Genomic DNA, 12,533 nt, shown 5'->3' on the forward strand with positions numbered 1-12,533 from the left:
TCATGGTGTTTGTCAATAAAAATTATATCTATCGAACAGAAAACCTTGAGGGGCTAGAGATAGAATAGTAAACGGTAGATGTAATTTTTTCAGAGGGTTACATGCAGTGCTGGGAAACACAAGGGCGGGGGGGGTCGCGCACACAGGTGAGGGTTGTCTCAGCCAAATGTATGGCAATTTTATAACCACTGTACTTGTTCTCTGACCCAAGTATAATTTCTTTTGTTTGTAGGCAACCTGGTAATGCTCAGCAATCACTCCTGGCAGTGCTCAGGGGATCACATAGATGCCGGGAATTGAACCCAGGTTGCCACCTGCAAGGCAAGCACCTTAACCACTGTACTCTCTCAAGCCCTAGAGTAATTACTTTTAGCTTTCAAAACCTGCAATGTAACTTCCTTTTCTTCATATATGGTATTTTTTAAAACTAGAAGTTACCCAGTGCCAGAGAAAGAACTCAAGGCCTTCCATGTGTTACGCATATACTATTACCTGAGTCATGTTCCTGACCAACTAAAATTTCATTTTTTTCTAGAGGGAAGGGGGTGTGTGTTGAGCCGTACCTGGTGGTACTCAGGGGATGTTACTAGCTCTAGGCTAAGCTACTATACGTAGTGCCTGCTAATCAGGATCTGCCTAATTCTAGGCAAAGAATATACTATCTCCCTGGGCCATATTTAACATTTTGATTTTGTAGCTTGCTCGTCAAGCCATATTCTCCCTTGAAGATATTATCTTTCTTATTTCTATGTCCCTTTGCTTGCTTTCTCCATTGCAGAGAAGCCCCTTTTTTTTCTGGTTTTTGAGCCACACCTGGCAGTACTCAGGGGTTACTCTTGGCCATACTCACTGGACTATGACATACCAGGGATCAAATCCGGATCAGCGTGTGCAAGGTACACGCTCTACCCACTATACTAAGGCTCCAGCCCCTGGAGAAGCCCTTGTTCTCTAGAACAGGTACTTCTTCACTTATTCTCCCCTTACATCTTCTGTTTCATTTTGGGGCCACATCTGGTGGTACTCAGGGTTACTCCTGGTTCTACTCAAGAATTAGTCCTGGTAGTTCTCCCGGGACCATATGGGATGCCGGGATTAAACCTGGGTTGGCCATGCATGGCAAGCACCCCATCTGCTGTACTATTGCTCTGGCCCCTCTCCTTATATCAGTCTAAGTAAGTTTCATCCAATAACTATCCTGCTTCAGTGAAAGACTAAATTAAATTCTGTTTTTGAAACACATCCAGAGGTGCCTGGGTATTCCTGGCTCTGCACTCAGGGATCACTCCTGGCAGGGCTTGGGGGAACACAAGAATCCAAAATTGCAGAGAATCAAACTTAGTTCAGCCACACACAAAGCAAACCTTACCTCCTGTATTATCCCTCCGGCCCCTATTTTTAATTTGTTAAAAAGAACTAAATGACAGGCCAGGGTAATAGTACAGTGAGTTCCAACCCTGGCATCTCATATGGTACCGAGACACGCCAGGAGTGATCCCTGAGCATTGCCAGGTGTGGCTGCAAAAACAAAAAAAACAAAAAAGACCCTGAAAGAAAAAAAGAAAAAACCATAGCTCAGAGGTAGAGTGCTAGCCTTGCATGTCTAAGATCCAAGACTCAAACTATAGCTTTAGGGAGAAAAAAACTGAATAGCAAATGTATTATGATGCTGAGACTTTACAAAAACAGTTTTTTACAAATCTGATTCACCACGTACCATCTACAAGATGAACTGTAGATTTGCAGCTACTAAGAACTATTCTTTTGGCTTCTAGGCCATACCAAAGTATTACTCCTAAAGTGGCACTGTGTCAGGGATTAAGCACATATGCATGTATTCCAAACCCTTGCGTTATCTCCCCAGCAGTCCTCTAACAAATTCATTGATTTCTTATACACACCTAAATAGAAATAAATGTAAGTAAATCGCAAATATTTGAAAAGATTAAAAAAAAACTTTTACCTTTTTGATAGTAGTTACTTGCCCAAGATAACCAGCAGTTCCACTCTCAATAAGAGGGACATCAGCTGCCAGACACATTCTATTAACATGGTTTCGAGCAGCTGAAAGGGAAACACACTAATTAGGAAAGAAAACACCACCACAACCAGGGAAACAAAAAAGAAAACATTACGTTACTATGACATTTACCCAATCTACTTCATAGTTTTCACTTTGCTGGTAATTTTCTTATATACCCGGAGTAACACAACTATTAATCGTTATCAAATTTGAGACAATCACTAAGAAAAATCAAATTTTTCCCCAAAAAACTGGGGGGTGGGGGGGAAGCAGCTTGAGTATAGTGGGTAAGGCACTTGCCTTACATGCTGTTTGACCAAGGTTCCATCATGACACCCCATATGGGTCTGAACCCTGTCTTTCCCCATCCCCCCAAAAAGAGAGGGCTTGAAAGCGAGAGAATTTCAAGAGCGCACGCATGGGCCCGCTCCTTTCTTTTGCCTTGTTGCCTCTGAGCAAGCTAGATAGGTCACCAGCAGCTCTATTGGAGCCATCCGAGAAAATATGGCCAGGGGTCGAGCTCTTGCCATGCCTGCTCCAACTGGCATAGCCTGATCCAGAAATAAGACCTCAGTTTGTGCCGCCAGTACTTGAAGGACATCGGCTTGATCAAGTTGGACTAAATGAACTTCTGGAGTTGGTCATCAGAGACATCTACCCGGCAGCAGAAACAATGCTAGCTCTTTGTACATAATATAAAGTGACTTCAATTAAAAAAAAGAAACAAAGGGAAAGAAAAAAGGAGTGGAGTATTTGCCTTGCAGTATTTGTCTTGCAAGTAAGTGACCTGAGTTCAACCCCCAGCCTGTCATAGGCTCCCCTAAGCCTGTCAGGAGGAATCCCTGAGAGGACCAGGATGCGCCCAGAATACTGCCAAGTATGGCCCCAAAACAGAACAAAGTATTTTTCCAGTCTCATACAAGAAATTCATAGCACAAATTTAACTAAAATTCCTATATTAAAAACAAATAATTGGAGCCAGAGCAATAGTACTGCAGGAAGACTACCTGCCTTGCATGCAAACTGACCTGGGTTTGATCCCTAGCACCCCATATAAAAGCTCAATTTCTTTTTTGCATATGCTCTAATTAAAATTTCAATCATTGGCAAGGTTTAAGAATCTAGGAACCTGATAGTACAGTAGTTAAGGTACATGCTTTGCATACAGCTGACCCGGCTCAATCCCTGGCACCCTATACCCCCAGAGGACTTCCAGGAATGACCTCCTTACCCCCCCCCCACAATAGAGAGCCAGGATTTAAGTCCTGAGCACAGCTGAGTATGGCATAAAAGCAAAAATTAAAATTTCAAAACAAATCTGAATCTAACTCAGAAGTAAACACATTTGGTTTTTCAGTGTTACTGATTGAACCCAAAGTTTATGTAAGTAAAGTAAAAGTAAAGGCCCTCCCATTGATCGTCGATTTGCTCGAGCGGGCCCAGTAACGTCTCCATTGGAGACTTTGTTGTTACTGTGTCTGGCATATCGAATACTCTAGGTAGCTTGCCGGGCTCTCCAAGAGGGGCGGAGGAATCGAACTCGGGTCGGCCATGTTGGCCGCTTGTAAGGCAAACGCCCTACCGCTGTGCTATCGCTCCAGCCCAAAGTTTATGTAATTCATGTATTTATATCCCTAGTCTAAGAAATATTTAATTGAAACTAAGTAGTTTTTAAAAATGAAATAAGCAAAGATAAAATATAGAATAAAAAATTAAAATAATCTCACCTCTGTTATCTAAAGCATTCATAACCAGTATAAATTGTCGGAAAAATTCCACATTATAGTCAGGGCTACAAAATAAAACGAAACAGAAGTCACCAAAGCTTGCCTTGTACATGATCTTCATAGTATAAGAACCCTAAAAAACATACTAATTAAAGTATAAAAATTAAGAATTACTAACGTAAGCAATCTGTTGTCATAAATAAAGCTTTGATTTTTCCCAACCACATGCAAATTTTGGGTTATTTCCCAGGGTTGCTAGAGTCCATTTGGGCTTGTTATGTCTGCATAAGAGCAGGGCCTCAAACTGGCATAAAGATGGTATGACTTAACTAATCCCAACAGGCCTTTCTCTGGGCAACAAGTGCCTGGGAACATACAAAGACCACATTCCCAGGATCTGCCTGCCCTCGGTTTTCACCTCACATGGTTAGAAACAGACCGAGTTCAGTCCCCTAGAGTGCCTACTTTTAGAAGCACTGGAAAAGCAACAGAATGGGGGGGGGGGGGGGGGGCATAAGGCAATGGTCAGGCTTGCACAGCAACTATCCAGAGAATAGAAAAATTAGATAAAAATTCCCTGAGAAAATAAAAGACTAATTCCAGTCCTCAAGCAAGAACTCACTCCTTTTTAGTTATCATTTGCTTTTGAACTAGACAATTATAGGTAAAAGGTAGTTTAAAAGGCCAGAGCATACTAGGTAGGGTGCTTGCCTTGCATGTTTGTATGAGGCAGACTTGGGTTCAATCCCTGGCAACCCATATGGTCCCTCGGGCTGTGCCAGGAGTATTCCCTGAGTACAAAGCCAGAGCCAGGGGAAAGCCCTGAACACAACCAGGCCCAAACCCCATAACCCCCCAAAATTAATTTAGGCCCAAAATGCCTTGCCCTCCAACATGCCTTAAAAAAAAAAAGACCAGGAATAAAATCAGGGGCTCACACATGTAAGACAAGTACTCTACCACTGAACCTCGTTCTGAGTCCTGCACCTCCGAGAACAAAGCATTTATGTACTCTGGAAATTACTGCTCTTGTACATTAAGTATGAAAGTCACAGTCCTAACAAATTATTCTGGGAGGGTTCTATAAGTATCCACAGCTGAAATCAACCCAATGAAACCCCAATAGCACTATATTTATAAAAGTTTAAGTAATCACATAAAAAAGTGGTTTTTTTTTGGGGGGGGGGCGGTGGGGGGGTGTCCTGTAACTCCCCTGGCTGTTCTCAGGGCTGCGCTCAGAGACAACTCCTGGCAGGATCAGGGAATACATAGGGTGCCAGGGATTGAACCGAGGTCAACTACACGCAACTGTACTAGCTCTGACTCCTACGTAAGAATTTTTCAGAGTCAGAGCAGTAATATAGAGGGTAGAGTGCTTGTCACATATGTAGCCAACCTAGGTTCCCCTGGTACTCCACATGGTCCCCAAACTCCCCAAGAGTGATCCCCGGGGATCCCCCGGGGATAGCATAAAAAAAAATTGTTCACAGAGCCTCACACATGCAAAACAAATGCTTTACTACTGATCCAGATCCCTGGTCCTAGACCATCTTTGTAATAAAAAACATTATATGGGTGCTGACTATGAGTATAGCAGGTAGGCTGCTTGGCCTGCATATGGTCAACCCAAGTTTAATACCTAGCACCCCATATGGGTCCCCAGGCACTGCCAGGAGGGATTCCTCAGTGCAGAACCAAGAGAAACCACTGAACATTGCCAGGTACAGTCCCCTATGCCCTCACAGAAGATTAAAGGTGTAGAGTGATAGAACAGGATCTATACAGCCAACGCTGGTTTGACACCCCCACCCCAAGTATCTCAGTCCCCCAAGACTCCTGGGTGTGGCCCACCTCTCCCACCCCCCAAATGACACCCCCACCCCAAGTATCTCAGTCCCCCAAGACTACTGGGTGTGGCCCACCTCTCCCACCCCCAAGTTTTATAATAAAAACAACTTTGCAACATAATAATCAATGCATACTTCATGATGCTGTCATGATAAGCTATAATATTAGCTTTCGGATAAAACTGCAGCACACTTTCTTTGGCAACCTAGAAGAACAAAACAGTGAGTTATTTTTGTTCATCTGTACTTGAAATCTACTTATGGCAGCCCTGCTGTTTCACCTTACATTTTGTACTAAGGACTACAAAAATAGCATAAAAAAATGTGTTTTCATTAACTTAACATTAAACAAGTTTATAAAATACTAGAATGAATTGTAAGCTTCAGCAAAAATAACCACGTGTCAATCATTTAACAAATACTTTTATGAACATATTCTATATACCAAGACATGAATAAGGCACATGATGAGCAAGTCACATTATCCAAATAACCATCTACATCAGTTTTCTCCAACCTGTGCACTACCCTGAGGAGAACTAGAACAATTCTGGGAGGAAGCAACAGCCTCAGATGTAACTGGAGGGTGCTTGAAGGAGGTGTGGTCAAAAATAAAAAAGGTATGGTTAGAGACAACACAGGATGGAGGCATTTGTCTTGCATGCAGATGACCCAAGCTAGATCCTGACAGACCACACTTAGAAAAAGGAGAGGTTGTTATGAGAGGAAGATCTGATTTAGGTTAAGTTTAAGAAAGGGATGAAAGGGTTGAAGGCATCCTTTGTATGCTGGAGGCCTGGGATTTATTCTCAGCACTGCATCGTTCTGAGCACTGCAGGTGTGGCCCAAAATCCTCCCTCAAAAAAAACAAATTGTTTTCATAAAAAATGGGAAACTGACAAGGAGCAAAGAGTAAAAGTTTGCCAGAAGGGCTAGGAAGAAAGCAAAGGGAAAAAATTTCTCAGAGTCAGGAGGGAAAATTTAAGGAATCAAAGGCAGGCCAGAGTGGCTAGACCCTCAGGGGATACGAAGTTCTCAAAGAAACAAAACAGACTGTGGTTTATGTCCCAAATATGGCAACAGCCACTTCCTTAGGAATGCAGGAACACAGGGTTCATCTAAAGTAATGAGAAATAGAAATACTAAAGGAACACCATTTACTGGTTTGGGCAGAGCACTTTTCAGACCAAAAACAGGGGTCAGAGTTTTTAGTTCTTTACTCAAGACCTATTTTTATTCTCCACAATCATTTGGCTACAAAGAGATGGCTCCACCCCTGTACTCCCTCCTACCGAAGAATGATATCATCTGATGTCAAAAATAGAATATTCATCAAAGCAAAAAATATAAATAAATCAATAAAAATGGTATGAGAAATAATTACCTGGGCCTTTGATCTTCCAACATGCTTCTTTTGAAACAAAAACTGCCTGTTCAGGTTGCTGACATCAATAGTATCCAAATCAATCTATAAATGCATAAACCCCAGATAAATTATAAATTTCCCAGTATATTCATGCAATATCGCCGTCCCTCAGCATCCAATCCCCCAACTTTTGATATTTGCTTCACTGGGAAGAAAAAAGCTCTTCAGAAAATTCATACCAAAATTCATTTTAAAAGAAATTAACACACATTGGGACCAGAGTGGTAGTACACCAGGTAGGGGCTGTTGCCTTGCACACAGCCAACCCGAGTTTGATCCCCAGCATCCCATATGGTCCCTGGAGCACTGCCAGGAGTTATTCCTGAGTGCAGACCCAGGAGTAACCCGAGCATTGCCAGCTGTGACCCAAAAGCCCAAGGGGGGGAAAAAAAAGGCTTGAGGGGGCCTGAGTGATAATACAATGGGTAGGGATGAGCTAGGTTGGATCCCTGGTATTCCAGGCTCCTCAGAAACTGCTAGGAAAAAAACCCTGCATACTGCTGGGCAGATGAAGCCCCAAAACAAAAACAAAAACAAGAGAGGCCTGAGGCCTGAAAGATAAGGTTAAGGCACCTGCCTTGCTGTCAATTGGATACTCTGCATTATACAGAAACCTAGGAGCACCACTCCAAGTTATCCTGACCCCAAACCCAGAAGAAAGTCCGGAATAGTACAAATGTGGACCAAAAGTGGTTTGAATATGAAACATTTTCTCAAAAATATTTTAGAGTATTTTTTTCGGTTTATTCAAATATTTTAAAACTCCTTAAATGGAATAGAATGCTTATTTGCTGAAATTACAGAATTTCCCTATCAATCTATTTTAAAAATCAATAGTAAAGCAGGTAGGGCATTTGCCTTGCACAGGCTGACCCAGGTTTAATCCCCAGCATCCCATATGGTCCCCCCAGCAATGCCAGGAATAATTCCTATCTGCAGGGTGTGATGCACCCTCCCCCCCAAAAACCCACACATACATACTTAACTGTGCCTGTTTTCTTACAAAGCATCAGACTAAATTTTTTTTTCTTTTGCTTTTTGGGTCACACCCAGCGATGCTCAGAGGTCATTCCTGGCTCTGCACTAAGGAATTATTTCTGGCGGTGCTTGGGGGACCATATGAGATGCCGGGATCGAACTCAGGTCGGCAGCGTGCAACGCAAACGCCCTACCCGCTGTGCTACCGCTCTGGCCCCCAGACTCAATTTTTTTTGCTTTCTTTAAAGTTCAGCATGTAATTACCTAAAGGCTGTGAAGGGAGCTGTATATGATTTTAAAAAAGCGGTGCCTGCTTCTTAAAAGTAAATATAAGAGCACAATAGAATGACAAAAACCATTTTGTCCTTCCATTTCAATAAACTTCTATGAAAAGTAGTAAAAGGTTCTAACCGTGAAACATCCCAAATGCTTGGTTATAGTTTCTGAAAATTACGGAGACATGTAGTGACCTAATCTCTTATTTGCATTCGGCAAGTTTACTGAAAAAAGTTAAAAGAAAAATCCAAAGGTCTGGCTTTTTTCCCCCACCCAGGAAGCAAATTCACGGCCGGCTTTACAAAAAAAAAAAAAAAAGCGCGCCTTTTAAACAATATTAGTAGTTATCACTTAACGCACACTCGTGTTTTGTAGCTGGGAAGATTTCATTCTTATAAAGAACAAAGGGAAGCGTTACTTCTCTCCTGCACCCTCAACCAGTCACTTGAATTTTTTTTTTCCCATGACACGTTCCCACTGAAATACTCGGAACTCACTTCCCAAGTTAACACCTCCAGTCCCTAAATTTAACTTTTGAAACAAAACCTGAAAAGAAAAAAAAATGTCCAGCCACAGCCACTTCCCGCACCAACGCAAAGCTCCCAACTCCAACGAATCACCCCCCCCCGCCCAACCCGACCACCACCACCAGGAGAAAAAATACGAATTCGACAACAGCGAGGTACCCAGGACCCACTTGCTCCGCTACTTCCGAGACCCTCAAGTGACTGAAAACCCTCTCGGGCAGCTCCCGTTTCGTCGTCGGTTAGCTCCCATTCGTCGGTTAAAATGATAAACTGGAGGGCGGGGGGGAAAAAAACGGCGCCGCGGAGCGTCGGGCAGCGCCGGGCTCTGAGCGCCAGGCTTGGCGCCCCGGGATGCTCCGACCGCCCCCGCTGCGCTCCGGAGCGTTACCCGAGCCCAGAGCGAGCTCCCAACTGAGGAGCCACCACACCCACACCGGGCCGTGCTCGCCTCCTGCCGCCGCCGAAGCCGCGGGCCGCTCTCGGGCGGCGACGACCCGGCGTCTGAGGGGCGCCTGAGGGGGGCGGCGGCCGCGCCGCGGGGCGCCCGGAAACCGCGGGCTCGCGGCCTCCTCGGCGTCCGGAGCTGGCCCCGTCGCCGGCCTCCACGACGCGGGCGGCCGCCGCCGCCGCCACCACCATCACCACCACCACCACCGAGGCTCTTCGTTTTGCTTGGGTTTTTTTGTTGTTGGTTGTTGTTTGTTTCGGGGTTTTTTGGCTTTTTTTTTTGGTGATTCGCTCCCTCAGCTCCTCAGCTTCCCAGAGTCCCGGCCCCGAGCCCCCCGCGGCCCCCGGCATCACGGCCCGCCATTCAGCCCGCGCGCCGCTCGGGCCTCACCAGGTCGATGTGGGAAAAGCCGGTGAGCACCAGGTTCTTGAGGAGCTCGCAGCCGATGCCGCCTGCGCCCACCACCAGCACCCGGCCCCCGGCCACGGCCTCGGCCAGCTCCCGGGGCAGCCCCCGCGACAGTGCCATGGCGGGACAACCACGAGCCGCGGCGGAGGCGGGAGAACTGAGGGGCGACCGGAAGCGGGTGGGGGAAGGGCGGCCCGGCTTCCGGTCCTGCGCACTGCGGGCGCGCCGGGCGTGCGGCGCGCGCGGGGGCGGCGCCACCTGGCCGGGCGAGGGTCGGCTGCCTCAATCCCCCCCCTCCCCCCCTCCCCCCGCCCCCTTCCACTCCGAGCGTTTCGCCGCGCTTCCCGTGAGACTTTCGCAGATGCTCGCGGGGCCTCGCGGCTTCGGGAAGCTCGAGAGCCTGGTGTTGCGACTTGCAGCCCAGACTCTGTTACAGGTTGGAAACCGGTTGTCCCCGCAGGCGAAGGGCCGGTACGAATTCAAAACAAAACCTGATACTCTCCAGGGGGGCTGGAGAGGTAGTGCAGCTTCAGGTAAGGCGCCTGCAAAACACAGCGATAGCAACATGAATGAAGAAGAAAACAAATGCTACTCCCTTAATAACAATAAAAAAGAAAAAATAAAAAGAATTGAGGGGCCCGAACGATAGTACAGCAAGTAGAACGTTTGCCTCGCACGAGGCAATCCGGATTCGAGGTCCGGCATCCCATATGGTCCCCAGAGCACCACCGGTTGTGACCGAAAAAGCAAAAAAAATAATAATTTTTGGTCCCGCGAAGGAGTAGAGCAGGGAAGGGCTATTGCTTTGCACGCGGTTGACTCGGGTTTGATCCCCAGTACCGCATATGGTCCCTGAACATCGTTGGATGTGGTCCCCCTCACTTTCCTCTCCCCCCCCCCAAAAAAAAGACATAGTGAGCAGAGACAACGAAAATTTGGATGTCAAAAAAGGGCCAGAGAGAAAGGACCACTTATGGTCCCCCGAACTTGACCTGGAGTGGTCCCTGGGCATTGAGCCTGAGGCTGGAGTCAACCCTGAACACAGGTGTAGCCCCAAATTATATATTTGTTAATTAAATCCAATCAAAGGCGAAATAGTTAATAGTAGTATTAAACTCTGTTATAATGCACTCCTATACCTTGCAGTTTAGAACTAAACTTGGGGAAAGAGCTATAGTACAGCGGGTAGGACGGTTTACCTTGCAACACAGCCAATGCATGTTCGATCCTGGTCATTGTATATGGTCCCCTGAACACTGCCAGCGTAATTTCTAAGCTAGGAATAACCAGGAGTAACCCCTGAATATTGCTGGGTATGACCCAAAAAGCCACATATCCATATACAGTCCCCTGAGCACAGAGCCAGGAGTAAGCACCAGCATAGCCCAGTTGTTGGCCCAAAAACAAAACCCCAAAAGTCCTCTGGAGAGCCAGAGAGATAACTCAATGGGCTAGAGTACATCCCTTACACACTGGAGGCCAGAGTTGGGTCCCCAAAACTGCATGGTCCCTGTATCAACAAATATATAAGCATAAGCAGGGGTTTGGTCCCATAGCACCAGGGTTTGGCCCAAAAACAGAAAAAGAAATACTGAGATTTTAGAAAGGCTCAAGCATATTGGTTAACAGCTTCTTAATATTAAGGCAGGCAGATGGGTGAGGAGCATGGCAATGAGGTTTTTGGAAAAAAATTAACATATTAATTAAAGAAGTGTCCAGCCCAAAAGAAGTCCAAAAACCTAAGTGCCAGAGACCCACTCAGATGCAGAAATGAGGCCAGCTAATATTCTGTTTCCAAGACAGACTAGTTTGCCTCAAGAGAGAAGAAACTTCAGCAAGGAACAGAAGGTCATGATAAGAACATAACTGAAGACCATCAATATTCCCAGTTCTTGACCAGTTATAAACCAGCTACAAAGGTTAAGGCATGCAGCTAAACCTGGGTTCAATTCCCTGCTAAGATCTATGGTTCCCTCAAGCCCTGCCAGGAACGATCACTAAGCACAAAGCCAAGACTAAACCCTGATCATTGCCATTGGAACCCCAAAAATGGAAAAAAATAATGTGAGCATGAAATCTTTGTTTAGATTTGCAGATGCAATGGAGCAACCTGCAACCTGACTTCTCTGAAAGTGTGCTTCTCAGTGGGTAGGGTGCTTGCCTTGCACACACATCCAGGTTTCATTTCCAGGCCCCCATATGGTCCCCTGAGCATTGCTAAGAATAATTCCTAAGTGCGGGGCCAGGAGTAACCCCTGAGCATTGCCAGGTGTTCCCCACCCCAGCCCCCCCAAAACTCCAACCTGTGTTTCCCTGTTCTTTTCCTATAAAAGCCATTCCATGGCCAGGTTGTTAGATGGTGACTTTGAAGACCAAGTTCACCATCTTCCTGCCTGTGGGTTTACTGCCATTTTTCTCAGGACCAGAGTGATGGTAGTGTGGGTAGTGCATTTGACTTGCACGTGGCTGAACCAGGTTCAATCCCTGGCATCCCATATGGTCTTCCAAGCTCACCAGAATCGACTCTTGAGCACAGAGCCAGGAATAAGCCATGGGCACTGCCAGGTGTGCCCCTGCCTCCCCTCCAAAATAATCTCAGGGCCAGAATGATAGTACAGCTGGTAGGGCTCTTGCCTTGCATGTGGCCAACACCAAGTTCTATCCCCAGCATCCCATATGATCCCCTAAGCACCTCCAGGAGTCATTCTTAAGTACAGAGCCAAATGTAACTCCTGAGCATCACTGCTGTGACCCCAAAACCTTAAACCAAAAAAAAAAAACCCTAAAATTACAGTTTTTGCCTTACACATTCCAATTCTAGAATTTGTTCTAAGGTGGTTGTGATCAATGATTAAAAAATAAAATCTGGGGGG

At 45.8% G+C, this 12,533-nt stretch overlaps 1 protein-coding gene and 1 pseudogene across 2 annotated transcripts in view; one reads left to right on the plus strand and one right to left on the minus strand.

The window, feature by feature from the left end:
• The window catches only part of UBA2 (ubiquitin like modifier activating enzyme 2), a 29,696-nt gene extending 19,867 nt beyond the window's left edge, over nucleotides 1-9,829 (minus strand). For both annotated transcript variants that reach the window (XM_056136611.1, XM_056136612.1), the window contains exons 1-5: nucleotides 9,643-9,829; nucleotides 6,982-7,065; nucleotides 5,733-5,803; nucleotides 3,751-3,815; nucleotides 1,964-2,064 (exon numbers count right to left, since the gene is read on the minus strand). In XM_056136611.1, coding sequence (XP_055992586.1) covers nucleotides 1,964-2,064; nucleotides 3,751-3,815; nucleotides 5,733-5,803; nucleotides 6,982-7,065; nucleotides 9,643-9,780 — 459 coding nt within the window. In that variant the 5' untranslated portion in view covers nucleotides 9,781-9,829. The remainder of the gene's footprint in view (nucleotides 1-1,963; nucleotides 2,065-3,750; nucleotides 3,816-5,732; nucleotides 5,804-6,981; nucleotides 7,066-9,642) is intronic.
• Nucleotides 2,442-2,646, plus strand: LOC130044414 (40S ribosomal protein S29-like; annotated as a pseudogene).
• Nucleotides 9,830-12,533: the final 2,704 nt, after the last annotated feature.

Source organism: Sorex fumeus, unplaced genomic scaffold (genome assembly GCF_029834395.1).
Source record: "Sorex fumeus unplaced genomic scaffold, SorFum_2.1 ptg000122l, whole genome shotgun sequence".
In the NCBI taxonomy this organism is placed as follows: domain Eukaryota; kingdom Metazoa; phylum Chordata; class Mammalia; order Eulipotyphla; family Soricidae; genus Sorex; species Sorex fumeus.